The sequence below is a fragment of the Maniola hyperantus genome, chromosome 27 (genome assembly GCF_902806685.2).
Source record: "Maniola hyperantus chromosome 27, iAphHyp1.2, whole genome shotgun sequence".
NCBI classification, from domain to species: domain Eukaryota; kingdom Metazoa; phylum Arthropoda; class Insecta; order Lepidoptera; family Nymphalidae; genus Maniola; species Maniola hyperantus.
Genome location: NC_048562.1, coordinates 1,251,598 through 1,278,764, shown reverse-complemented (window position 1 = coordinate 1,278,764; position 27,167 = coordinate 1,251,598). Strand labels below are relative to the sequence as shown.

The window sequence follows — 27,167 nt, the reverse complement described above, 5'->3', positions numbered from 1 at the left end:
GTTCGGTGCTTTCTTCATACAAACGTAGGAGGGTAATTACTACATTATTTGATATTGTATGCTCAAAACTAAGTATTATATCGATTAATCTCGTCATTATCTAGGTTTATTGATATATGAAACATTAAAAAAAAATATATGTTTTAAAGTTACGAGCCTCAAAAGATTCCTATTTTAAGACAAAATTTATGACAACTTTGGGCGTTAATAAATAAGATTAGGGGTATGAAAATTGTACAGGAATTTAACATTAGACATAGTTTATTTATTCATTAGTTGAAATAACTATACTTTGTAAACATAAAGCTAGTAGTTTTTTCTCAAAAATACTTTTCCTAAACCCTTGATTTCGGTGAAAATCATCGTGCCTCTCACCTTTCTCATACAATGTCAAGTGAAAAGCAAACAGGTTCGGTTGATCGTACTGCGTCACCTTAAAAGGCCTTTTTTAGACTAACTGATGCCCCCGACTTCGTCGATTTAGATTTTTAAAAATTCCGTGGAAACTCTTTGATTTCCCGGGATAAAAAGTAGCCTATTTCACTCTCCAGGTCTTTATCTATCTATACCCATGCAAAAAATCACGTCAATCCGTTGCACCGTTGCGACGTGATTGAAGGACAAACCAACGAACAAAGGGTACTGATTGAATTGCCAATATGTTTGCCAGGAGACTGGTATACCAGCGGACGTGTGGAGGTTCTACCTGGCCAGCATCAGACCTGAGACCTCGGATTCCAGCTTCAGTTGGACGGAGCTGGGCACCAGGTATTATTATAGACATAGATCTAGTCATAGACCTAGACCTACTTAAGTTTTTTACTTGTTCTATATTTATATTACAAGCTTACCCAGCGACTTCGTCGGCGTGGACTACACAAATATCAAACCCCTATTTACCTCCTAACGGGTTGAATTTTCAAAAATCCTTTCTTAACGGATGGCTTCGTCATAATAGCTATCTGCATGCCAGATTTTAGCCCGATCCGTCCAGTAGTTTGAGCTGTGCGTTGATAGATCAGTCAATCAGCTTTTCTTTGTATCTCTCTTCATTGACTCTTCTTCTTATATCTTCTTTTCATTGACTCCGAATGGCCTACTTACGCAAATTTCGTTGACCTCTAGCGTCAGTCAGATGTTTTATTTGCAATATATCGTGAACTTTTACAAAATATAGGATTCTTTAAATTTTTAAATATTTTTTACGTTTTTTTGTGGTATCATATCAGTAATCATCAGTACTATCACCTGTTTTCGTTTTTGCTAGCGTTCTGGTTGCACCCTGTATTTATTTTATGGGTTTTCAGGAACAATTCGGAGCTGCTGAACAATTTGGGCAACTTCTGTCACCGCTCGCTTAGTTTTTGCGCAAACACATTCAAGGGTGTCGTGCCCGAGATGACTCTGACTAACGCAGACTATGAAGTTATTGCGTTAGTCAACAGAGAAGTTAACGGTAAGTGTTAATAGGTGGCGCTAGTAGTATGTTAGCTCGCGCTATTGTTTCTTCGTAATCCTTAGATACCTTTGGTAACACCTTCAAGGGCGTTGTGCCCGAGATGACTCTGACTAACGCAGACTATGAAGTTATTGCGTTAGTCAACAGAGAAGTTAACGGTAAGTGTTAATAGGTGGCGCTAGTAGTATGTTAGCTCGCGCTATTGTTTCTTCGTAATCCTTAGATACCTTTGGTAACACCTTCAAGGGCGTTGTGCCCGAGATGACTCTGACTAACGCAGACTATGAAGTTATTGCGTTGGTCAACAGAGAAGTTAACGGTAAGTGTTAATAGGTGGCGCTAGTAGTATGTTAGCTCGCGCTATTGTTTCTTCGTAATCCTTAGATACCTTTGGTAACACCTTCAAGGGCGTTGTGCCCGAGATAGCTCGCGCTGTTCTCTCTTGGTAATCCTTAGATACGCGTGGATTAAGGTTTTTAAAAATTCCGTGGTAACGTTTTGATTTTCCGGGATAAAAAGTAGCCTATGTCCTTCCCCGGGATGCGAGGTATCTCTGTGCCAAATTTCGTCAAAATCGGTCGAACGCATGGGCCGTGGAAGGCTAGCAGAAAGACAGACAGACACATTTTCGCATTTATAACATTACTAGCTTATGCTCGCGACTTCGTCCGCGTGGACTACACAAGTTTCAACCCCCTATTTCACCCCCTTAGGGGTTGAATTTCTAAAAAAAATTTCTTACCGGATGCCTACGCCATGTTAGCTATCTGCATGCCAAATTTCAGCCCGATCCGCCCAGTAGTTTGAGCTGTGCGTTGATAGATCAGTCAGTCAGTCAGTCACTTTTTCCTTTTATATATTTAGAGTAAAGAGTACTAAAAAACTCTTGTTGCAGCATACGTGCAGCAGATAGAAAAAGGCCGGTTGCGGGAAGGGTTGCGGCACGTGCTGTCCATATCCCGCATCGGCAACCAGCACATGCAGAGCACGCAACCCTGGGTGCTGCTCAAAGGGACCGACGAAGACAAGTTCGTATTGCTTCATTCATTCATTCATTCACTAATGCCCGGTTTCTGAACTCGTCAGTTATGTTCTCATTAGCTTTTAGTTCAATAAAGTTATGTATAAGATAAACGTCGTTTAACTGTCCATGCGTTTCTGCATACAACAACAAGTCCCGCAAATTGCTGATGCGCGTCTCCGCCATTTTAGTGACGTCTCCACTAGACTCAAGTTTCGACCTGATGGTATGTTTTTACTTAAATATACGTCAAATTACGTCAAAATGACGTCATTTCGATGTTAATGCTACATGGTTCCAGCGCAATAGCAATTTGTGGGACTTATACTATGGTACACTTTTTGATTGTCAGTTATTGGATTTGTATTTTTTCTATCATAATTTTTATTTATTTTATTAGTTTTTTGCAATCAACAGCGATATATACAATATAATTTTACATAATAACAGACTGAAAATAAGGCAAAATAGGATTACAATTTTATACAGATTACTTAAATAGATATTAATTATAAATTTATAACAGTACGTTTGATAATTTAAACAAGCTTTACAATAATATAATAATAAGAAAATATAAAAGTCAATTAACTAGTAAAAATACCTAGTAGGTGATTCACAACATATGTATGTGTGTGTGTGTATTGTATGTGTAATTCATACCCTATCCCTAAAAGTTATGTATGTTCCAGGGTGGCCGGCGCGACGGCAATAGCGCTGTGTTGCCAGCTAGTAACGCTACTCTGTACGCTATTGTCGCCGTATATGCCTGCCACGTGCCAACGGTTACGCGCGCAACTCAACATTGATGGCGAAAAGCTCAGGATTAACCCCCAGTGAGTATTTCTACTACTAATGACTCTTGGTATTACTCAAGCTTGAAGCTGTGGTAGCCTAGTGGTTAGGACGTCCGCCTTCCAATCGGAGGTCGGGGGTTCGATCCCGGGCACGCACCTCTAACTTTTCGGAGTTATGTGCGTTTTTAAGTAATTAAAATATCACTTGCTTTAACAGTGAAGGAAAACATCGTGAGGAAACCTGCATGCCTGAGAGTTCTCCATAATGTTCTCAAAGGTGTGTGAAGTCTGCCAATCCGCACTTGGCCAGCGTGGTAGACTATGGCCAAAACCCTGCTCACACTGAGAGGAGACCCGTGCTCTGTAGTGAGCCGGCGATGGGTTGATCACGATTACTCAAGAGGGGCATTATTGCTACTTTTAAATAATATTCATTTGGTGAATCTATTTTATTTTTCTTCACAGTTATTTCACAGGCTTCACTTAGTAAACTATAATCAAACTATAGATATTTAATAGGAAGCCAACGGTATACAACGAAATATTTTTTATATCTACATTAAAAGTAAAAAAAACATCATTAAATCTAAATATATAAAAGGAAAAGGTGACTGACTGACTGACTGATCTATCAACGGAAAAAAGGAACCCTTATAGAATCACTCCATTGTCTGTCTGTCTGTCCGTCGTGTCTGTCAAGAAAACCTATAGGTAAAACCTGAACCTATATAATGAATTCTAGCCCCATAAATTACCACTATACAAAAAATCATGTCATTTCATTACTACAGTCCAAGACCGTATTAATAAATCTATATATAAAAATGAATCGCTGAATATGTTGCTGATCGCAAATCTCGAGAACAGCTGAACCGATTTCGCTAATTCTTTTTTTATAATATTCCTTGAAGTACGAGGATGGTTTTTTTGGTTATGGTTAGGCGGTACGAAGTTTGCCGGGTCAGTTAGTTACAAATAAATACATACCTATCGGCCAAGAATCTTTGGCAGTTTTCGCAGAACAGCTGGTCGACGGACTGATTGCTGACAAAACCATTATCCATTAGTTTTAAGAACATCCTCTGTGCAATTCTGTAATCAGGATTTTAATAAAAATTAAAAATATAAACCCATGTAATCTAAATATATATAAAAGACTGATCTATCAACGCACAGCTCAAACTACTGGACGGATCGGGCTGAAATTTGGCATAGTCTTAATAGCTGATTAAGACGCAGGCATCCGCTAAGAAAGGATTTTTGAAAATTCGATCCCTAAGGGGATGAAATAGGGGTTTGAAATTTGTGTAGTCCACGCGGACGAAGTCGCGGGAATAAGCTAGTTAAAACTAAAATAAATCTAAAACCTCATCGAGACCACCGCAGGAGGCATTGTCATTGTGCTTTGTTGCTGGCAGCATTACCCCTTTGGATGGCCAAACTAATTCTTTGACCAAGGTATCTGCCAGCTCTCGGGTCCCCGGTTGACTCGATAACCCTTTTCGAAATTTCCTCAAAAAAAGCTCGAGCCCCCGGGCCCCACGGCCCCAAGGTCTCTACACCAAAAGGCACTAATATGAAGCTCCCATCAAGGTTTTAATTTTTTTTTCTTAATAAAGAATATATTAGCCATGTTAAATGACTAATTATAGCCTTGTTAAATGACTAATATTCCCCTTTCCTCTCCAACTAAGCGTCAGGCTTGTGCTAGGAGTAGGTACGACAATAGTGCAACGGGCGGGGTTTGAACCGTCGACCTTGCGGTTTTCAGTCCACTCCTTTACCCGTTGAGCTATTAAGGCTCTGATTTGCGCCTCTTGGGCTGTTCGCCGCTGATGGCCCCTGCATATTTAAAATAGATTCATTTTGCAGGAATCCATCGCTGATCCAATACCTACCGGCCGGGCACGTGATCGGCAAACCGGAACCGCTGTTCAGCAAAATAGAACCGGAAGTGCTGGACAAGCTGCGCGCCAAGTACGCGGGCACGCAGAGCGAGCGCGCCAATAAGGTATTGTTCCATGCGCTCGTGTACTGTGTGCAGATGTAGCACTCACACTAATGCTGAGAGTTACCCACTTCCCACTACCATTTAAAGGTTCGTACGCACCTGAGCGGCGCGGCGCGGCGCTTCAGCGAGCTGCACGTCGCGGCACAGAGCTTCAAAATATCATTTCTATCATTTTGTATGGCGCATATCGCACTAGAGCGGCGCTGCACAGCGCTTCACCGCGCGTTGCCGCGCGGCACGGCTGGAGAGAATATTTTGAAGCGCAGCGAAGCGACGCGCAGTGCAGTGACGCTAGTGCGACATACCCAGCGGCGCGGCGCGGCGCTTCGCGCTCGTACGCGAACGGGTATAAAAGTGACGCGCAAGTGACGCGAGGTGCCGCGTACTGAAGTTGTAGTGCGGTAGGCACCGTCGAGCGGCCTGAGGTGACGCGTTCTGCAGTCGGACTGAAGCGCCGCGCCGCGCCGCTCAGGTGCGTACGAACCTTTAATGTCGTCAGTCCAGCGGGCTGGAGTTCGCCCCACACGGCGTTTGCTGATACGCGGTCTCCACTCCAAGTAACTTACAACGTACAAACTAGATGGCGCCACAGGTACCTACAGTCACTAATTAGGAAGCCTGACTCGCGCTAACGAAGTGTTGACCTCGGAAGACTACATTAAGTTCCAATCCAAGATACGATGGTCAGACCAGCTGGGTCCCAGGACATAACAGTCCGGAGGAAGATCATCAAGTTCCAATTCAAGATATGATGGTTAGACCAGCTGGGTTCCAGGACATCACGCCAATCCAAATGAAGATTTTATATCGTTACGGTACGGTAATCCAATACCTACCGGCCGGGCACGTGATCGGCAAACCGGAACCGCTGTTCAGCAAAATAGAACCGGAAGTGCTGGACAAGCTGCGCGCCAAGTACGCGGGCACGCAGAGCGAGCGCGCCAATAAGGTGGACATAGCCCACAGGTCGCTCGTGTACTGTGTGCGGATGTAGCACTCACACTAATGCAGAGAGTTACTATGCGATCCTCCGCCTTCCTCAGCCACCTACTTCCCACTACGCTCCAGGACACTCTACACACTACGTTCCAGGACATCACGCCAATCCATAATGCAGAGAGCTACCACGCGACCAGTGGCGTGCACAGGGTTTGAGGCCAGGGTAGGCATTAGTTGGTAGGGACCTGTTTACTGGCAGGCTATAATGAAAAATAAGCATTAAGCTGTTACAACTGGGGTAAGCAGTGCATTTATGCCTCTATGACCTGCACGCCACTGCACGCGACCCTACGCCTACTATTAATAAGATAATTTAAATACAAGTTCAAAAATTACGGACTCAGCAGGATTCGAATCTGGGAATGGCGCCCGTAGCGCTTTTGACCTATCTACGCAACATTCGTTGACCTCTAGTGTCAGTCATCCCCCCCCCCCAAAGGGTCTTGGACTGTAGCAATAAAATGAGACGTCTACGTCTTCCGCGGTCCAAAAAAGAAAAAAAGTGATATATCATGTACGATGGTACGGAACCCTTCGTGTGCGAGTCCGACTCGCACTTGATCGAGTTTTTGTGTACAATAGCTCACATTAATGTTACATAACCTGTTTATTTCCTTATTTTCAGCAAAATGGCGAAGTAAAGCCAACCACAGCGGCTGAGTTGGAAGCCGCCATTGCCGCTCAAGTAAGTTTAAAAAGCGTGAACTCTATATTGGCACCGATTCCGTTGTCTTTCTCTAAACTAAATTTAGAGTATCTGCGTTCTTTTCTTTTTAATAATGCTAAAAAGGGACAGAACATGAACTTTACATTTAAAGACTCTAAATTTTAGTGCACGCTACAAATTTAAACAGTAGGCTCACGACTGTGCGCTATAATCACGGGGTTAAACCATCTAAAAATTAAATTTAAAACTGTCAAACTGCATCTGTCCTTTTCATATTACATTAGTAAGAAGAGGATGCCAATACTCTAAAATTAAGTTGTGCTCAGAATCAGTACCATTGCTATTCTATTTAACGAAAAACTTTTTAAGACGCACAGTACGCGGAAGAAATTAATGTACATCGACCTTTAGAAGGAGATGGTAGATTTGTAAAGCACTGTCTCTGTCGTTGAGACACTAAAGGTGAGATCTATAGAGCGCACTATGACTTTGCTTAGACTTAAGACAGAGTTAAAACGAGACAGAGATATCTCTCACGTAAATCTGTCTCGTTTTAACTTAATCTTAAGTCTGAGCAAAGTCAAAGTGTGCAAAATTTCAGCCTTAGCTTATAAATAAATAAATAAATAAATAAATAAATAAATAAATAAATAAATTTATTCATAAGAATGCAGGTGACATAACATTGTTATAAAATTAGTTGGCGAGCCTTATGCATTCTACCTTAGAATATTGGTGTATGAATATTTAAATATTACATTACAGTTAAATTTTTAAATACATGTAAGTACATATAAATTACAAAATCTTTAAAATTATATAATATTCAGAAAGTAAATTAATTAAGTCATACAAAAAGTTTTCGTCATAGTTTAGTCATAGTTTTCGTTGGCACGACACATTTTAGACACTAGGTACCTATATTTTGCTTGAATTAGATTTTAAGGAATGTTTTTTTGTAAATATTTGTGTTTGTGTTTATAGTGTGTTGGATCAACCAATAAATTGATTTCTATTCTATTCTATTCTAAAAACAAGAGAAAAAAAAATAGAAATAATAACAGTCATTAAAATTTTAGCCTTAGCTTGTGCTAAGAGTAAGCATAAAAGGCATAAGGCCGGCAACGCATCGGCTGTTCCTCTGGTGCTGCAAATATTCATGGGTGGCAGTAATCACTTAACATCAGGTGAGGTCGCCTGCTCGTTTGCTCGCTATCTCTATTTTAAAAAAAATCTTTTTTCAGGGCGAAAAAGTAAGAAACTTAAAATCGTCGACAAAAGACAAATCAATATGGCAACCGGAAGTAGATAAACTACTGGCGCTAAAAAAACAATTAACATCACTTCCGAAACAACAAAACACAACATGCGACAACAAAGTCGGTGTTGCAAGTGTTGTGGACTTGGAAAAGGCTGTTGCGGAACAGGTAACACGGGTTTTATAATATGTTTTTAGATTTAAAGGCGTTTGTGCACACATCCGTGATTTTACGGATCCGTGAAAAAAGTCCTGCGCCTGATCTCTCCGGACGTGTCGTATTTCCGTCCCATCGTGCTATGAGAGTGAGGGAATAGGGAGTGCTTGCCCACACACTTGTGCACTATAATATTATGTCCCGCGCAGTTGACTAATCTTTCTAAGGATTAGATTTAAAAAGGCCAAGTTTGTATTAAATTTTTAGGGTTCCGTACCTCAAAAAGAAAACGGAACTCTTATAGGATCACTTCGTCGTCTGTCTGTCTGTCAAGAAAACCTATAGGGTCCCGATGACCTAGAAATTTGATAGGTAGGTAGGTCTTATATCACAGGTAAAGGAATAAATCCGAAAATCGTGAATTTTTGGTTACATCACAAAAAAAAATTAAAACGAAAGTTTTCGTAAACATATTTCACAACAGGCGACAACAAAGTCGGTGTTGCAAGTATTGTGGACTTGGAAAAGGCTGTTGCGGAACAGATAACACGGGTTTTATGTATTTTTAGGGTTCCGTATCCCCAGTAAGCTGTGATAGCCTAGTGGTTAGGACGTCCATCTTCTAATTGGAGGTCGGGGGTTCGATCCCGGGCACGCACCTCTAACTTTTCTTATGTGCGTTTTAAGAAATTAAATATCACTTGCTTTAATGGTGAAGGAAAACATCGTGAGGAAACCTGCATGTCTGAGAGTTCTCCATAATGTTCTCAAAGGCGTGTGAAATCTACCAATCCGCACATGGCCAGCGTGGTGGACTATGGCTAAAACCCTTCTCACTCTGAGAGGAGACCCGTGCTCTGTAGTGAGCCGGCGATGGGTTGATCATAATGATGATGATGCAAAAAGGAACCTTTTTTAATAAATATACTTTTTAAGAAAATATTGCACATCGACCTTTGGAAAGAAATAACGGTTTTGTAGAACGTTGTCTCTGACGTTGAGACCGACAAAACGTCACATAGGTATGAGTGACAGAGACAACGCTCTACAAAGCCGAAATCTCACTCAGAGCTTTCTTATAAAAATTATAAAGAGTTATATTTGTATTTCAGGGTGAAAAGGTGCGAAAGCTAAAATCGTCGACCAAAGATAAGGCAATATGGCAACCGGAAGTAACCAAGCTGCTGGCGCTGAAGAAACAGTTAGCGGATGCGCAGACGCACGCTAACAGTGTTGCCAACGTAGTGGGTGACAGCAGTGCTGCCAACGTAGCGAGTGACAACAGTGCTGCCAACTTGGAGAAAGCTATCGCTGAACAGGTATATTTACATGACTACCTAAAAAACCGCCCAAGCCTTTCAAAATCAATGACGAAAAACAATAATTTTTCCCGCGTTAAAATGTTCATTTGTTTTTTTTTTCAATAAACATATTTCTATTTGCAAGTCAGTTCGAAATTTGTTTATTATTTTTTAAGTTATTATTAATAACTAAATATTTATAATTAATAACTATTTAAGTAATCTGTAAAACAAAATTGTAATCCTATTTGGCCTTATTTTCAGTCTGTTATTATGTAAAATTATGTTGTATGTATCGCTGTTGATTGCAAATAAACGAATAAAAAAAAATATGGAAAATATTTATTATGTTAAAAAATTAGCAATTACTCTATTTTTATGTAAAAAATTGAAAAATATTTGTTGTCCAAGACCCTATTTCGGTTTATCTCGAATAATGTCAAAATAATACTAAATTTTCCAAGCGTGTTTGAGAAAAAAGTGTTTCTGACGCAGTGATAAGCGCTGTGGTCTTATTAGTGGGAGGTCCCAGGTTCGATTCCTGGCAGGGATTAGGAATTTCTAAATTTCTGGTCTGGTCTGGTCTGGTGGGAGGCTTCGGCCGTGGCTAGTTACCACCCTACCGGCAAAGCCGTGCCGCCAAGCGATTTAGCGTTCCGGTACGATGTCGTGTAGAAACCAAAGGGGGGCATGGGTTTACTAAAAAACTGCCATACCCCTTCCAGGTTAGCCCGCTTCGATCTTAGACTGCATCGTCACTTACCACCAGGTGAGATTGCAGTCAAGGGCTAACTTGTATCTGAATAAAATAAAAATAAAATGCTTACAGGGTGACAAAGTGCGGAAACTGAAAGCGTCGACCAAAGACAAGTCGGCGTGGCAACCGGAAGTCAACATTCTATTGGATCTCAAGAAACAACTTGCCGCGTTGCAACTCAATAAATAAAAAAATATTTAATTTACACCATCTTTAATTATTTTATTTATCAAAAAAAAAGAACGGTCAAGTGCGAGTCGCACTCGCACGTTCGAAAAGCCGTTGTTCTCCAACAGCGCCCCCCCTGTCATATGTCATTCAAGTGCCAAAAGAGCCTTGTCGCACTGTACTTTTGAACTTGCATGGCGGCCATTTTGTAATTCTTATTATTTTTGATATTATAGCGGTAATAGGGTTTTAAGTACTACGAGACATCCGGCAATAGAATAGCGGCAATAGAAATACACTATAAAAATTTCAACTCTACTTATTAGTGTTCATGAGCTACAGACAGACAGCCGTACGGACAGGGGAGACTTAGTAATCCATTCGGAATCCTAAAAATGAGGTAAAACAGTTTTTGTGTTTCAATATAAATAAGCTTCAATTGGCTAGCATCCAGAGCTGGAAGCTAGTTTAGAAAAAAATTACAATATTATTATTTATTGTCTATTATTTTTAAGTTTTTCGGTGCTTGTTTAAATAATTTATTTTCTGTTTATTTGGCTGTAAAATGCATGGCATTTATTTATTTAAATTAACTTTGGTTTACAAACAATTTATTTTAAGTTAAATAAGCTGCATTCACTTTATTTATATTTTGTCACGTTTAAAAAAATGAATTTCCTTTCCTATAGGTACTTATTTATAAAAAAGATTATTGTTTTTTACATTTCATAACTTTAAAATTGATTTCTTTTTAAAGTAAAAAGGACAAATTCAAGTAAAAGAGTATTAATTAGTAAGTGTCATTAAGATTTTTCTATTGTGTTCAAATCATTACAATATTGTTTAGGGTATTAAGTTCCTTTGTATGTAAATGTGGCACATGGAATCATGATTAATAAATAAAAATTGACAAAGAATCTGATTTTTATTACTTTACTAGTTGACCCGCCCCGGCTTTCCACAGTTGAGCAGTATGGATCAAAAAACCGGCCAAGTGCGAGTCAGGTTCGAGCAACGAGGGTTCCGTTACAGTCGTATTTTTTCGACATTTTGCACGATAATTCAAAGACTATGATGCATAAAAATAAATAAAAATCTGTTTTTCATTGTACAAATGAAGACCTTTCATATACTTGATATAGTTATCTCACTTCGAAAGTTGAAAATACTAATTATTAGTTCATGACCACAATTTTTTTTGTGTGATTTAACCACAAATTCACGGTTTTCAGATTTTTCCCCTAATGTCAGCTATAAGATCTACCTACCTGCCAACTTCCATGATTCTAGGTCAACGGGAAGTACCCTGTAGGTTTCTTGACAGACAGACAACAAAGTGAACATAAGGGTTCCGTTTTTCCTTTTGAGGTACGGAACCCTAAAAACAAGGTTGAAGTTCCTGAGCACATCTGCTTACTGCCAGACCTGGCGGAAGCTCTTAAGGAGCTTAAAAATAAGTTTTCTGTCTTTTTGATTCAGACAAGGGTAATATTACAATTTTTTATGCTAAACAAAAAACCAATTTATGAAATATTATATTATTTATTTATTTAAAAAAATTACATATATTTGGATATACTTAATTAGTCATTCTTATTGAAAGTAATTTTTAAAATAATCGTTGTTTCAAGTCATGATAGTTAAAATTTAATGACTCACATACACACTAAGGTACATTCACACAATTAATAATAATTAATTACATATCACTTTCTAACAAGAAACCAATGACACTTTATTATGTCTACGATGGCGACCTTTTTAGGGTTCCGTACCTCAAAAGGAAAAAGAAACCCTTATAACACTTCGTTGTCTGGTCTGTCAGAAAACCTATAGGGTATTTCCCGTTGACCTAGAACTACGTAGTAGTACATACAATTTCTTTGACCTAGAATCATGAAGTTTGGCCAATACGCGCTATACATGTCAAGAGACCGCAGTCAAAGCTAAATTGTCATAAAACTAAAATAAATTAATTACTTATTAATATTATTATGATTAATAATATCAGAATGGCACAAGAGCAAGAAATATTTTTAATTGTATAAAAATATTAGCTTATTATTATAATTGTTTGCCTTGTTCTAGAAAATCAGCAACTTTTTTTTTTAAATAGCAATATTTAACTATTTTATTTAGTTTTAGATGCAAATGAAAATACAATAAACAAAAATACCAAACTTATTCTAGAACATAAAAATTACAGATCGAAAATATCATCTAAACCACCGCAACGAGGCAATATTTAACTAATTTTCAATTTTTGTGATGTTTTCGTGTGATTTAGAGATTTTCTCTAATTTTCGATTTAAGTGTTTTTTTTACTTATTTCCAATTTGAGCATCTCTTTCGCTAATTTTATATTTTTTGGAGATTTTTAATTTTAGCGAGTTTTTCGCTAATTTTAGTTTTTTGGCTGGTTTTTCCGCTAAATTTCACAATAATAAAACAATGCTACATAATCAAACTTTCGTTCCCATGCACTTTAATATGAACTTTTAGCGCCGAGGCCTTCCTAAAGGCCTGTCCACAACACGTGCATATACAAGACCTCTCCCCAGTATGACATCGTATATATGAGACGAGATTATTCCTTTATGTAAAGGCCTTGATATAATAAACAATTGTATTTTATTTAGTAATAGAAAAGTAACACTTTCACTGTCTATATATAGGCTTTTAATACTAGTGTCATGTTAAGAAATGCTTCCACCGTTTTCAGATTTTTTCAGTCCTTATAAATTTTAGCGATTTTTGCCGCTGATATTCAAATTTAGAGAGCTTTAGCCAATTTTCAATATTGTCGACTTTTGTTGCTAATTTCTTTTCTTTAGACTTTTCTTCGCTAATGTGCAATTTCAGCGAGAGTTTTTGCTGGTTTTCAATTCTATCGATTTTGTCGCTCTAAACACTTTGCTTTGCTGATGTACAATTTTAGCGAAATTTTTATTGTGACCATACAATGCTACATAATCAAACTTTCCTTCCCATGCACTTTAATATGAACTTTTAGCGCCGAGGCCTTCCTAAAGGCCTGTCCACAACACGTGCATATATAAGGCCTCTCTCCAGTGTGACATCGTATATGTGAGACGAGATCGTTCCTCTGTGTAAAGGCCTTTTCACAAAGGGAGCACTGATACGGTTTTTCACCTGTGTGAGTCCGTCTATGGTTCTTCAATGTGTTTAATACGGTGAATCTCATGGGGCATAAGTCGCAGGCGTATGGGCGTTCTCCAGTGTGGATTCTCCTGAAAAAATAAATATAATAAATAAAGTTAGCAATTGGTAATTCTATACGTTTTTACAATAAGCTTCCAGAAGACATATTGGAAACGTCTCTCAACAAGTTCAAAGTTTTCATAAAACGTAAACTAATTGAAAAATCCTATGTATTATAATGTAAAGGATTATTTAAATGATAAGAAAGCTTGGAAATGAGTTGCTTAACGGCTTTGTGATAGTTCTAATAAGTTTAAGTGATCTTGTAAAGTGGTGATAATAAGAATACCCGGCTGAGTTTGTTGTGGACTCTTCTCAAACCTGGGCGCGTTTGGAACCCTCGTAGTTTTAGTTTTTAAGTTCACGTAAAAATTATCACCACTATAATGATATTAGATGATGATATTATGCATCTAACAAATGCAACAACTGACTTTCAAAAAGTGTCATTTATTACCTATTTTGAATGAATATGATTTTGATTGTGATTTTATAAATTATTAGATTATACCCGTGACTTCGTTCACGTAACTTTCGGTTTCGGGTTCTAGTTCACCTTTTGATACGAACCGGTCAGCAAGTTAGAGTTTACCTAATACTTAGCTTACCTGTGTTTAGTTAGAGAGCTGGACGTAGTGAAACTGCCTCCGCAGTCGTCACATACAAACGGATGCGCCCCGCTGTGCTTGCGAGTGTGGGCTTCTAGTTCACCTTTTGATACGAACCTGTCAGAAAGTTAGAGTTTTAGAGTTATTTATTTTGAATTGAATAAACAATATAGTTCGTTGAAATATAAAAAAATTATAATTTATACTTCATTCTAAGAATTTTAAATTACATAATTGAATCCTGAATGCACCCGAAAACTTCAAGATAAAGTTTATTCTATTTATTTATACATTAAAGTAAATTCACAATTCACAGCGAGGAAAACGTAGCGTTTTCCTCGCGGCATGGCACGGCAAGGGCACGGCTGCAAATTTATTTGCGCTCGTGCCCTTAGATTTCTCGCTACGCTCAGGATTCTATTTTTGAACCACGAGCGAAATCCTTCGTTGGCTCGCAATTCAATACAAACCCTTGCGCCAAAATAACAACTTTGCAGCCTTGCATAACAAATAACTATTACTGACCCCCTCTCGCAAGTCTGACATTTGAACGGCTTCAGCCCCTGGTGCCGTCTCATGTGCTGAGTCATGTTGTTCTTCTGACTGAATCCTCGCCCGCAGACAGAGCAGAGGTACGGTTTTTCACCCGTGTGGATTTTTATATGCTCCGTTAATGTTGACAGCATTGTGAAAGATTTGCTGCAGACCTGAAATGTTAGACTTTTATAAAAAGACTAGCTTATGCTCGCGACTTCGTCTGCGTTGACTACACAAATTTCAAACCCCTATTTCATCCCCTTTAGTTTTTAAAGATCCTTTCTTAGCGGATATAATATCACTACAGAAATAACATTTGGTATAAAATAAACTAATACAGAATTTTGTAAACTCATAGAACTGAAGAATCTACCACCCATGAGACACTCTGTGATAAAGGCCAGTAAATAAAGCCGTTTTTTTGGTCAACCTCGTAAATTTCCGATCCAATTTTATTTTATTTTTAGGTTAAGGGTCACATACTGACCATAAAATCACAAAATGCTGACAGATCCAGCAGGGCGATTGTCTAAAACCTGCATCAATCATTATTACAATCTCAATTGTTCTGATTGGCTGAATTTGTGCGATTCGTGTTGCAACAATGCATTGTAGCCAATAGTGAGCGAGCATTAACCAATCAGAGATGATTGCGATCGTGACATTGTAGCTGTCAAGCAACCGCGGTAGGGCCACTGGTGGAGCTTCGACCGCAATCTTGAAGGAAAGTTTTTGGCCGATATCTCAAAAAATATCCACTTTAGGGCCAAAGTTATGCAGACCATTATTGTAGAGAATAAAATTTCGCATCTTTTGTTTCCTGTAAACTTTTTTGTAAAACTTACCGTTAACGATTTATGGCCCGATTTAATGAACCGGTTTTTCTATTTGGGTCGATACCTTTTGAAATATCAGATTAATCAATAAAATGCATCTTTCTATTTTTAAAGATCACTTTATTATCTACAACTTTTGTGTAATTTTTTTTCTAAAGTCAATAATGATTTTTATAATGGAATGAACTGAAACAAACCTTGCATTCATGTTTCCTGTTGACTTTATTATGCCTTTCCTGATGACCGTCCAAAATGTCTTGTGTGGAAAAACTCTTATTACAAATGTCGCAAGTAAAACCTTTCTCCTTTGAATGTACCAGGACTACATGGTTTTCTAGATGTGCCTTGAATGAAAAAAAAAACAATGAAATCACTGAGAGAAACTAATGGACTAAGAGCCAGCGCGTGCCAGACCTTCATTATTTTATTAAAGCTGAAAGTTTTTTCCTTAAATGAATAGCCTAGCGCTTGGCTGCAATAACAATGTTGACGAAGTCGCGGGCCTCAGCTAGTAATCTAAATATATAAAAGGAAAAGGTGACTGACTGACTGACTGATCTATCAATGCACAGCTCAAACTACTAGGCGGATCGGGCTGAAATTTGGCATACAGATAGCTATTATGACGTAGGTATCCGCTAAGAAAGGATTTTTGAAAATTCAACCCCTAAGGAGGTGAAATAGGGGTTTGAAATTTGTGTAGTCCACACGGACGAAGTTGCGAGCATAAGCTAGTAGAATATATTTATTCAAGTAAACTTTTACAAGTGTTTTTGAATCCTCAACTAGTTTAATTTACCAAAATTCAAATAATTTATTCAAAATAGGTAATAAATTACTCTTTTTGATTGTCAGTTGTTGGATTTGTAAGATATAGTGGTGATAATTGTTATGCAAACTTAAAACTAAAGCTAAGATAAAGCCAATAATATAGGTAATGATTAATTTATTACCTTGTGCTGAAATTCTCTTTTACAAGTCTTGCACGGGTACTTTATCTGTGCCTTGTCTTCATGTCGTTTTATATGAGTCACTAACGACAGCCTCCGCTCAAACTTACGCATGCATAACGAACACTGGTAGCTCTGGACTTCGTTATTTAACTTAACATTATCAACGAGACTTTCTTCGTTACCTTCCTTATGCATTTTCAAATGCTCTTGGAATGATTCCATAACGGTAAATTTTTCTTTACATTTCGGACATGTTAGTATTAGAGTTAGACTGTTTTTATTTTCGTTATTTTTTCGTTTCTTATGTTTCACTTTTGCTTTGACTTTATGTGTTTTGATATGGCTTTTTAATGACAATTTGCATGTGAAATTAGTATCGCATATAGTACATTGATAATTTTCGACATTATCGTTATGGGTTAACGTATGTATTTGTAAAAGTTCTATATTTGAAAATTCTTCGTTACATACTGTACAAATTAATGCTATTTGATTTTTGCTACTATCAGGTTTTTGGATCATTTTACTTGTATCATATTCTTTTGAATTCGTATCTCGAATACTCAAGCCTGTATTTGATGTTTTTTCAACTATAGCAGTGCTTTCTATAGCTGTACTTTCTGTGAAATCATAATCGTCATGTACGGAATCATCTTGTTCATTTTTAACCAAATTTTGATCATTTTTAAAGTTTTCTATTGGATGATAATAATTTTCTACAATAGCCATTTCTATTTCGCCAGTGGATGAGTGATTCTTTTTTAAACTACTATCAAAGTAACTGTTGTTCGTAACCTGAGTATTTGTGTATGAATTAGAGACGTTTAAATCTGTATTACTACCCAATTCGCGTTTTATTAACTCTTCAAATGTATGCGAGAGAAAACCATTTTTTAATATAGTTTCCGATTGTAAACATCGCTTTTTGAACTCGTCAGCTTTAAATAACATTATGTAGCACTCATCACAAACCTGTTTAGGATATTTATCGCTCACTGATATGTCCACATTTGTAAAATTAGTTAATACTTCTCGTACAGTACGATCGTCCCCATCCATTTTGCTCAGTAAAGACTTATAGCCTGATGCCTCAGTGAGACAGGTCCTGCATATTATTTTCCGTAACATATTATCCATGTTTCTTTCAATAGAACGCAAAACTTTTCTTTAATTATTTACGAAAACACAAAAATGCAAAATCCCATTCATTTTCACTTTATTTTGTATTTTTTTTTTTTTTTTTTTAATTTATTTTACGGCCCTGGATAACACTCCTTTAAGGCCTTTCAAAAATTTACAAATTCTAAAATACAAAATTGCTTATAACTAAATATTATTCTAAAAATACAAAATTGCTTATAACTAATTAGTCTAACGTTTTTACACTTTATTTATAGTATTACTTATATAATTAAAAATAGACTTAAAATATGACGTTTTACACAACAAGTCCTTTACATGGCGGGGAAAATCAATTTTTTGTTTTTGTTCCATATTTATAGTGTTTAGATCACTGGCTAATATAAGTCTTTGTATGCCAAAAGCTGGACATTTGAGTATCATATGATTAACATCAGCCTCCTCATAATCACAATAGTTGCATTTTTTACTGTTTAGTATTTTTATTTTATTCAGGTGTGTTGGCACCAGACAGTGACCAAATCTCAGTCTATTCATTAATGATGTAAATTTTCTAGATTCACACTTCGTTTTGAAATACCATGGTTGTATTGGTATTTCCTTTTGAATTTCCGCATACCATTTTCCTTTATTTTTATTAGTCACATCCCACACTTCACTCCACAATTTCTTTTGTCTTATTTTAATTGTATTGCATAAATCCGTAAATGGCACCTTGATGCTACTTGAACAATCTTCATAAAAATTACTTTTTCTTGTAGCAGAATCAACCACTTCATTTCCTGTTATACCTCTGTGGGAGGGTACCCAAACAAATTCTATATTAATTCCCCTTTGTTTTAAATTAAGTAGTACATTTTTAATTTGGAAAATAATATAAACTAATTTATAATTACTAAAATTAAAATTATTTATAGCTAAAAGAACACTTTTCGAGTCTGTTATTAAAACATAGTTATTCATTTTAAACATTAATTCTTCTTTGATATATTCCAATGCCTTGAACAGGGCAACGCATTCAGCAGTAAACACACTGCAGTCAGAGTTTAATTTATATGATCTACATTTTTTTAACTGTGAATCATAAAAAGCAGAACTTACAAAGTTCTCATTTTTAGAACCATCCGAATATATCCTATAATGATTTTTACAATTTTCTTCAATGAACAATAGGAAGTCTAAATTGGATTTAATATCAGTGATGTGTATTCTATTTTCGAGGTTTATTACATCATAGTGGCAATCATACATAGGCCAAACGTCATTCACATTTATCTTACTAGCAATACTATGCATATAAGTCATAATCATTGACATAGTAGGTCCTTTACCGGAAAGAAGTGCTTCCGCTGTAGGTTGTAGAGTTTCAATTGATGCTTCAGTAACTTTTAATAAATCCTGTGGAAGTAATAATTTGTTTACCAAGTTAGAGTTAGCGAATAGTTGCTTCAAACAAAACTTTTCAGCCAAATAAACACGTCTCACCGGCAAAGGAGGGATACATGTTTCTACTTCCATTGAATTAATAGGTGTAGACCGCATTGCTCCACTTATTATTCTCAAACCTATATTTTGAATGACATCCAATTTTTTCAACAACGATGGATTAGTTTGCATATACGCAAGACAACTATAATCAAAATGACTTCTAACCATACTATTGTACAACAAAGTCAAAACTTTGGGATCTGAACCCCAAAATGTACCAGCTAAACATCTAATAAGATTAATGCTTTTTAATGCATTTTTACAAATGTAGTTAATGTGAGCATCGAATTTTAGTTTTGTATCAAAAATTACTCCCAAGAACTTCTTATTTCTTACAATTGGAACATCTAAGTTATTATATTTAATGTTTACATCTACTGGTCCACCAAATACCATGCATGAACTTTTAGAGGTATTAATACTTAATTTTAAAGTGTTTTGGTAATAATTTTGCACCTGAGTCAATGCTGAATTAACATTATTTACAGCTATTTCTACATTTTTATTTACACTATATAATAACAAGTCATCTGCAAATTGTAAAATTTTTACATCCTTTGTTGTTACATATTTCTCAATTTGAGAGGTATATAAATTGTATAAAATTGGAGATAATGATGCACCTTGCATAAGGCCTTTACTTGTTGAGTTAGGTCCATGAAGTATATTATTATACTTAACATAAAACTTTCTGTTATTTAAAAAATTTGATAGCCATTTTAACATTTTTCCAGGAATGCCAATTTCATGAAGAGAAGTAATAATCTGGTTTAAATCAACAATGTGGCTAATTCCTTTGTACACAATTTCTAAACTAAACTAAAATATCACGTCTAAATCTATTGCTATCCCTTTCATAATGTTGCTTGCGGAAAAGGAAAGCACTAGATTTAGACCTGTTAATTTAGTTTAGTTTAGAGATTGTGTACTAGAGAATCGGCCCCATTGTCATAAGCACCTTCTATATCCAAAAATACACATACTGCAGCATCTTTTGATAACTTACAGCTTCTTAAATCCGATACAAATGATGTCAAACTCTCATTAGCACTTCTTCCTTTTCGGAAACCGTATTGGAATGTTGGTAATAATTTATTTTTTTCTGTAAAATAATCTAATCTCAGTTTCAGCATTTGTTCAAATAATTTTCCTATGCATGATGTTAGTGATATTGGTCTGTATGAATTACAATCAGATGAAGATTTATCAGGTTTTAAAATCGGTACTATACATTGGATCTTCCAACTCTCTGGAACACATTGATTATCCCATAGCCTATTAAATATATCAAGTAAAGCTAATTGACCTAATTTATGCAATTTTTTAATCATTATATATGGAATGTTATCTAAGCCGGGTGTAGAGTTTTTTCTTGATTGAAGTGCTATATTAAATTCTGCAAAAGTGAAAGGCTTTAAAAGTAACATATGCTTGTCAGAATCATTATTAAATTCGAAAACAGAGGTATTTAACGTTGTGTTATTGTTATCATGTTTAAATTTTGAAATAAAATCGGGAATCCATACATCATTTTTATGCTGTGGTGGGTTTTTAATACGTTTAAACATTTTCATATAATTCCATACTCGAGTAATAGGAGTATATCTATTGAATGTTGAACATAACTTGTACCAACTATTTTTCTTAGCATCCTTAATTATTAATTTTTTTTGTGCATCCAATTGTTTATAATTAATGTAATTTTCCATCAACCCATTTCTTTTATATAACTGTAAAGCTTCTCTCGAATTTTTAACAGCAACTTCACAGTTTTCATCCCACCAAGGAGCAGGAGTTTTAAAAAGTCTAGGACCTTCAATTTTTACATAAGGAACGAATTCTTTTCTAAGAGTATTTAAAACTTCACAGAACTTATCATACGACTGTGAAGGATCTATTTCATCAAAAGATATACCTTTAAAGTACTCCTCTGATTTTGCATAATATTTGGTCCAATCTGCTTTATGAAATAGAAATTTCTCTACTTTGTCATTGACAGAATATTTAGATGGAACTAGGCTTAATTTTGTAAAAGTTGGATAGTGGTAACTACCCAAAGGATCGTCACCTACTGACCATTCACATAGAGGTGCTAATACGGGACTCACCCCTGTCACATCAATAGCAGAGCTATTTGCATTAGGTCTTTGTACTGTAGTAGATACACCTGTGTTTAACAGGCATAGGTCATGTTCATCAAAAATTTCAAACAATGTTTTGCCTCTTGAATTTGTACAATTGCACCCAAAAGCAATATGATGCGCGTTAAAATCTCCTGAGACTATACAAGGTTTTGGTAAGCTAGCAATAATATTTTTAAGTTTATTAATTCTACAATAATTGTTATTTTTATTTTTAGGTGGACAATAAACACATAGAATCGACACGGAACCTATATTAGTTTCTAGAGAAATTGCTATGGACTGGACATCTTGATAAAATTGTGTTGGCAATATTTTATATTTTAATGTATTTTTTAATAAAATGCCTACTCCACCATGTTCATTATTTGCATTTTTTCCTACAAAATTATATCCTGAAAATCTAATAGGATTACTTGTATTTTTTTGCCAGGTCTCATTTAATAGCAAAATATCAATATTATGTTGTTCCAAAAATGTTTTAACCAAGGGTTTCTTATTGTTAATACTTTGGATATTATGCTGCACAATAGTTAGGTGAGAATCCATTATATTTTACTTAAATGTTCTAAAAATGTTTCTTTGATTTGATTAGTAGTCTTAATATTATTAGAGTTCCCTATTGTAACCAAAGTGTTTACTATGGCTCCTAAAAGCTTAGAGTTATTTACAATATCATTGTGTGAAATTTCTGTCTTTGTCTGTGTAGTTTGCTTAGGCTGTGAGTATGTAGTTTGGTTTTTTTCATATGTCTGAGGGCTCTGAGGCTTTGGGAGTGGAGGGAAACTCGCACTACTTATTTGAACTACTTTTGAGTAGGTTTCTTTTTTGTTCCTCTCCATTCTCGCTGCCTTTACAGGACACGTTTTTGATATTGCAAGATGCGCACCCCCACAATTGCTGCACTTCAGTGTATCCGTCGTGCAGTCCTTGTAATGGTGCTCACCAGCGCACCGTGAGCATATTTGCTGATTTTTACAAATTTTCCCATAATGGTTAAATTTCATACATTTAAAACATTGCATCAAAGGAGGAACATAAGTGAAAACTTTGTATCTCCAGTTGTCCAAATAAATATACTGCGGTAGACTAGTACCGCTGAAAATTACACTGATAGTGGAGAGAGGAATTAGCTCCTCTCCCACTTTTTTCAAAAATCTCTTTACACCTATTACTTCACTTTCCGAGGAGAGTTTATTGAAAAGTTCCTGATTGCTAGATTCTTTTGGAATAAACCTAACCACCCCTACCCTTTCCACAGAGGACGCCGGGATGAACGCTCGAAGTTTATAAACTGAAAGGCACTCGTGCTTCAAAAAGTCATTAGCCGCTGTCGCTTGTTTGAAGACAAGCATAATTTTAGTAGCGTTTATGCGCCTACTTTCACTTACACCTTTTACTTGTTTAAAATATTTGGATACCACTAGGGGGTTTTTGTTTCCTAGTTTGATATCTTCTGTGCTTTCTACGTATACAGGGAATTCTGAATTGGTACTAGTATCGCCGTACGCCCGGCGATACCCTGGTTTTATAAATGGTTTGTATTTTGCACCATCACTTTCAGAGGGTTTCTCCTTTTGCATTTTCTTCCTCTTTTTGCCCGCTGCTGGTTCCAAATCACAGCCGTCACTATCTGACGGCATTGTACCACAGTTTAACGAAAACTATTTACAAAATAATGTACTATTTACACTCAAAAACTATATTTTTAACAATTTTCAATTAAAAAGCGCACTTCGCGTTTCCCGCCAAAAACGCAAGTCCCTTTATTTTGTAAAAAAAACACAGACCACAGATCACTATATACTAGACAAGTCTAAAGACTCAGACTGTAGACCAAGCCACCACTATTTTATTTTTTACCATAGACAAACAACCGATTTCTCGTACACGTAACTTTACCACACCACCAGGCACCAAGTAACTTTAACATCCTTTAAGGAATACGAGCCGACGAGCGATTCGCGCGGAGATGGAAGTTTTTTATAGTTTATTTCAGCCAAGGGCACAGATATGTCCAGATATGCAACTAGCGTGGCCCCCTCAGTCCCTCTCGCTCAAGCAGAGGCACTTACCTGTGGAATGTTATTCCGTCTATTTTACGTTCGCTGCGCCTATTGTAGCCTAGTATACTGTAACCCACCATTGCACAATAACTTCAAAAACAAAAACAACAAAACGAATCAATTAGGTATTTATTTAAAATACTTGAGTCAACATAACCTCACTTCACGTTGTTTGCCAAAGTCTCACGTACAAATACATTTTGGCAAACAAAAAAAAGTGGCCAAGGTGATAAGGACAAAACATAATCATTTTGTCACGTTCTAATAAGAGCTTAAATGTATTTAGCTATCTCGCTCTAACAGTAAGTGTCACAATAGGGCTACTTCTAATAGTCCTTATTCTGAGGCCAAGGACAACACGTTATGGCCATAGATAATATATATCATATATCATCTAAGGTTATGGCTACCTCTGTTTTATCTTATGAGTATCTCTGTGTTGTAGTTATGGTTTTATACTATCTCTATTCCCCCCTTTAAAATTTGCCGCGCTTTTCCTGTCTTCTTTCGTTAGCCAGCTACATACAAGCTGGGTTTCCGTAATGTTCTCAAAGGTATCTGAAATCTGCCAACTTGGCAAGTGTAAATATCTCTGATAAGTGATAGGGAGACCCCGTTCCCACTAGTGGGCCAGCGATGGGTTGATAATTGAAATGACGATAATAAAAAACATCGGAACAGAAAATAAATTCTTTATTTCAATATCAATAATATCCAATTTAATCAGATTAACATAACATGAATCAAATAAAAGTTAATACGAAATATATCAATACAGTTTAATTATAAGACGTTTGCCATATTTTAATATCATCAGTGAATAAACATTTACATAAAATGTTGAGATCTTATAAAATACATCACATTAATATTATAAAACTGTTTTAAACGCCAGTGTTGCTATCCGCAAAAATCTTCCATTTTAGTAGATTTTTTTCAATAAACTTGGCAACTATTTCGTGGCGCGACTGTTAAAACAAAAAGGGTGTAAGTCCCATATAAAAATGTTTCTAAAACGTTTACAAACTACAATCTATATATTTTATTTACAATACACTGTCAGAATGAGGTAATTTTTTTTTCTCTAACAACACTTTTGTACTGCATTATTATTTCACGTCCTACTATTTATTTATAAATTACTTAAAACATTAATTTTAATATCATACTGCGTCGAATTCCATATTTTCGTATTTCGGTATTTGTCTACGTTTACGTATTTAATTTTTTTATAATTTTATTTTGTCTATGCTTTCTTATAAATGTAATAACTATATATAATAATTACATAACAATGTTACACGTTATTGGCACGTCAATGACTTGAATGTTTAATTTTTATGTAGTAGTTATTGGATTGTATTTTGTTTAGTTATAAAAATAACAAATGAATGCAAAACCATAATATATACGAGAAATATAACATTATAAACGCCTTTGTTTTAATTTTTGTTGAGATTGTTTTACATAAATAATCTTGACATTTAATTTTTATGTTCAACGAATGAAAAAAAACTGCTTCCAAAATAAACTAACAAAATTCTTGCGTTACGAATATTTATATCTATGGATATATAAATCAAACGCATAGACTAACCACTACATAGTTTTAGTAACAATTTATGTAAAGCAGTATTTAAAATATCTCAACGGTGTGCGTATCTTTTATGCAAATAAAATAACTACTACATAAATATATTAGAAATCTTACTAGACTAGTACATTTCACGTTATATATTACCGTTATGCCAAAGGAGTCGACACTAATGTCAAAGTTACCCCCGAAAATCGGGAAATCTACCCTAAAATGAAAAAAAAAAATTAAAATGTCCCTTAACGAGACACTAAGTACCTACAAAATAAAAAATAACAATACATACGCAAAATCTTATTTATTTGGCAGTTTTATTTTGCACGACGTTAGTAAATAGCTGCCTTATTTAAAAAATATAATACTATAAAAAATAAATCCGCGTATTATTTGCGCGGCTAAAAAGAATTTAAGCACATTATATGTACTAAAAACTAAAAAAATATAGTACAAAATAAACCTATGCAAAATAACGGTTACAAAAATAAATTCCTATCAGTTTATCATCACAATGCGAAACCCATTTTTGGTACAATTTACAAATTCACTATGGCAACACTGAATAAAATGGCGCCCAGTATATTATGTCACATTTTTTATTGTACCAAAATTTATCCTACACGAAACTAAACTACGAATCCATTAAAATAAAAGGCGATAAAAAGGCCCAATAATGCTTTAACTGTCTATTTCACTATTTTTTTTTATAATAATAAAATGTCTTTAGAAGCTTCTTTAAAAGCCTTTAAAAAAATATTCTCTGTTCGTGATTTTTTTGAGCAAAATATTGGGCAGAATGAGTTAAAAACTTTAGCAATTAAAGTTAACTAAACAATAAAATGAATATTATAAAACAACAACTGTAAACTAAACTTACGATGATGGCACAAAATGGACTATGGCGGTTTTTATTTTATTTATATCTATTTACGTTACACCTGTCTCTTTCTAACACCTACTGCGTGACAGAGACACAACATCCCAATAGGGGACTTCTTTTTTTAATTTCACGGCTGTGGATTCTACCGTTTTTGCCACAGCGACCATAAAAAAAAACGTCACGGCTCCAGGTTCTAACTTATAACCCTTTTGTCATAATGACCACATTTATAATGAGCCCATTTGAGCCTGCGATTAACTGTGACCACAGATTGAAAATCAGCGACTTGACATCTGTCACTTTGACAGATGACCACAGAGTAAAAATCAAAGCGTTACAGTTTGACGTGTCACTTAGCGCTGGCCTTTTCAAGGAAATCCATTTTCAACCTTAACTCGATGAGAAAGAGTTGTTTTTGCAATGAAAAAATTTCCTCCTTTTGCTTGAGTTCCATATTTAAAATCTTCATTTTGGCTTCATGCTCCCAGACCGCGTGTTCTCTTTTGGCGATGAAGTATAACCTTTCTTCTTCTGTGGCGGTACCACAGTCGTGTTTGATTTCGTCCGACTTCTCTTGTCTCTCGTGGCCATTTTTTCTTCTTTCCTCGTCTAAATGGCTTAGATTTAATGGGGTATTTGATAATTCGTTTAATTTTTGCAGGAAGTTTTGTTGTAGCCTAGCTTGTTCGATCGCTTGGAGGGGGTTAGTTAGTAATAGAGGGTTGGGGAGGTGGTTTATTAGGGGGTTAATTTGGGGCGTGTGGGGTTTGATGGGGGGCGGGGTGGGGGAGGACTGGGGGATGATCTGGACTTGGGGTTCAAGTACGTTTGGCATCGTGTCGTCGCTGTCGTTCGTGTTCGAAAGGCGGCCGTTAGACATCTGAAAGGAATAACAAAAAATGCAAAAAATATATTAGGAATCTTTTTTTTAAATTGACAGTTGAAAATTTTACAATCCATACTATACTAATATTATAAATGCGAAAGTGTGTCTGTCTGTCTGTCTACTAGGCTTTCACGGCCCATCCGTTTAACCGATATTGACAAAATTTGGTACAGCGATAGCTTGCATCCCGGGGAAGGATATATATTAGCTGATGGCCGCGACTT

The 27,167-nt window shown here is 36.0% G+C and overlaps 4 protein-coding genes across 4 annotated transcripts in view; 1 reads left to right on the top strand and 3 right to left on the bottom strand.

Moving 5' to 3' along the window:
* Positions 1–11,137, top strand: part of MetRS (methionyl-tRNA synthetase 1) — a 28,631-nt gene extending 17,494 nt beyond the window's left edge. Inside the window, exons 16-24 of the mRNA XM_034982670.2 lie at positions 671–768; positions 1,308–1,456; positions 2,355–2,487; positions 3,173–3,316; positions 5,150–5,288; positions 6,913–6,972; positions 8,199–8,381; positions 9,482–9,688; positions 10,500–11,137. Coding sequence (XP_034838561.1) covers positions 671–768; positions 1,308–1,456; positions 2,355–2,487; positions 3,173–3,316; positions 5,150–5,288; positions 6,913–6,972; positions 8,199–8,381; positions 9,482–9,688; positions 10,500–10,616 — 1,230 coding nt within the window. The 3' untranslated portion in view covers positions 10,617–11,137. The remainder of the gene's footprint in view (positions 1–670; positions 769–1,307; positions 1,457–2,354; positions 2,488–3,172; positions 3,317–5,149; positions 5,289–6,912; positions 6,973–8,198; positions 8,382–9,481; positions 9,689–10,499) is intronic.
* LOC117994799 (protein KTI12 homolog) overlaps positions 1–27,167 on the bottom strand; it is a 239,271-nt gene that overhangs the window by 195,126 nt on the left and 16,978 nt on the right. The gene's annotated exons all lie outside the window — the stretch shown is intronic.
* LOC117994741 (oocyte zinc finger protein XlCOF6-like) lies at positions 11,991–17,971 on the bottom strand. The gene is made up of 5 exons (XM_034982694.2): positions 16,752–17,971; positions 15,996–16,142; positions 14,951–15,132; positions 14,426–14,542; positions 11,991–13,846 (listed from the first exon to the last, which is right to left on the bottom strand). Exons 1-5 carry the CDS (start codon positions 17,886–17,888, stop codon positions 13,561–13,563), a joined length of 1,869 nt encoding a protein of 622 aa, XP_034838585.1. The 5' UTR covers positions 17,889–17,971; the 3' UTR covers positions 11,991–13,560.
* LOC117994623 (uncharacterized) overlaps positions 24,262–27,167 on the bottom strand; it is a 35,070-nt gene continuing 32,164 nt past the window's right edge. Inside the window, exon 8 of the mRNA XM_069508051.1 lies at positions 24,262–26,937. Coding sequence (XP_069364152.1) covers positions 26,407–26,937 — 531 coding nt within the window. The 3' untranslated portion in view covers positions 24,262–26,406. The remainder of the gene's footprint in view (positions 26,938–27,167) is intronic.

Bases quoted from the DNA above. Each gene is read 5' to 3' on its own strand.
- LOC117994741 (XM_034982694.2), bottom strand. From the start codon at position 17,888: ATGGATAATATGTTACGGAAAATAATATGCAGGACCTGTCTCACTGAG. The intron at 15,133-15,995 runs GTTTGTTTCAGT...CTAACATTTCAG, and splicing joins ACAGGAAACATGAATGCAAG to GTCTGCAGCAAATCTTTCAC. The intron at 14,543-14,950 runs GTCAGTAATAGT...ACTTTCTGACAG, and splicing joins TGTCAGACTTGCGAGAGGGG to GTTCGTATCAAAAGGTGAAC.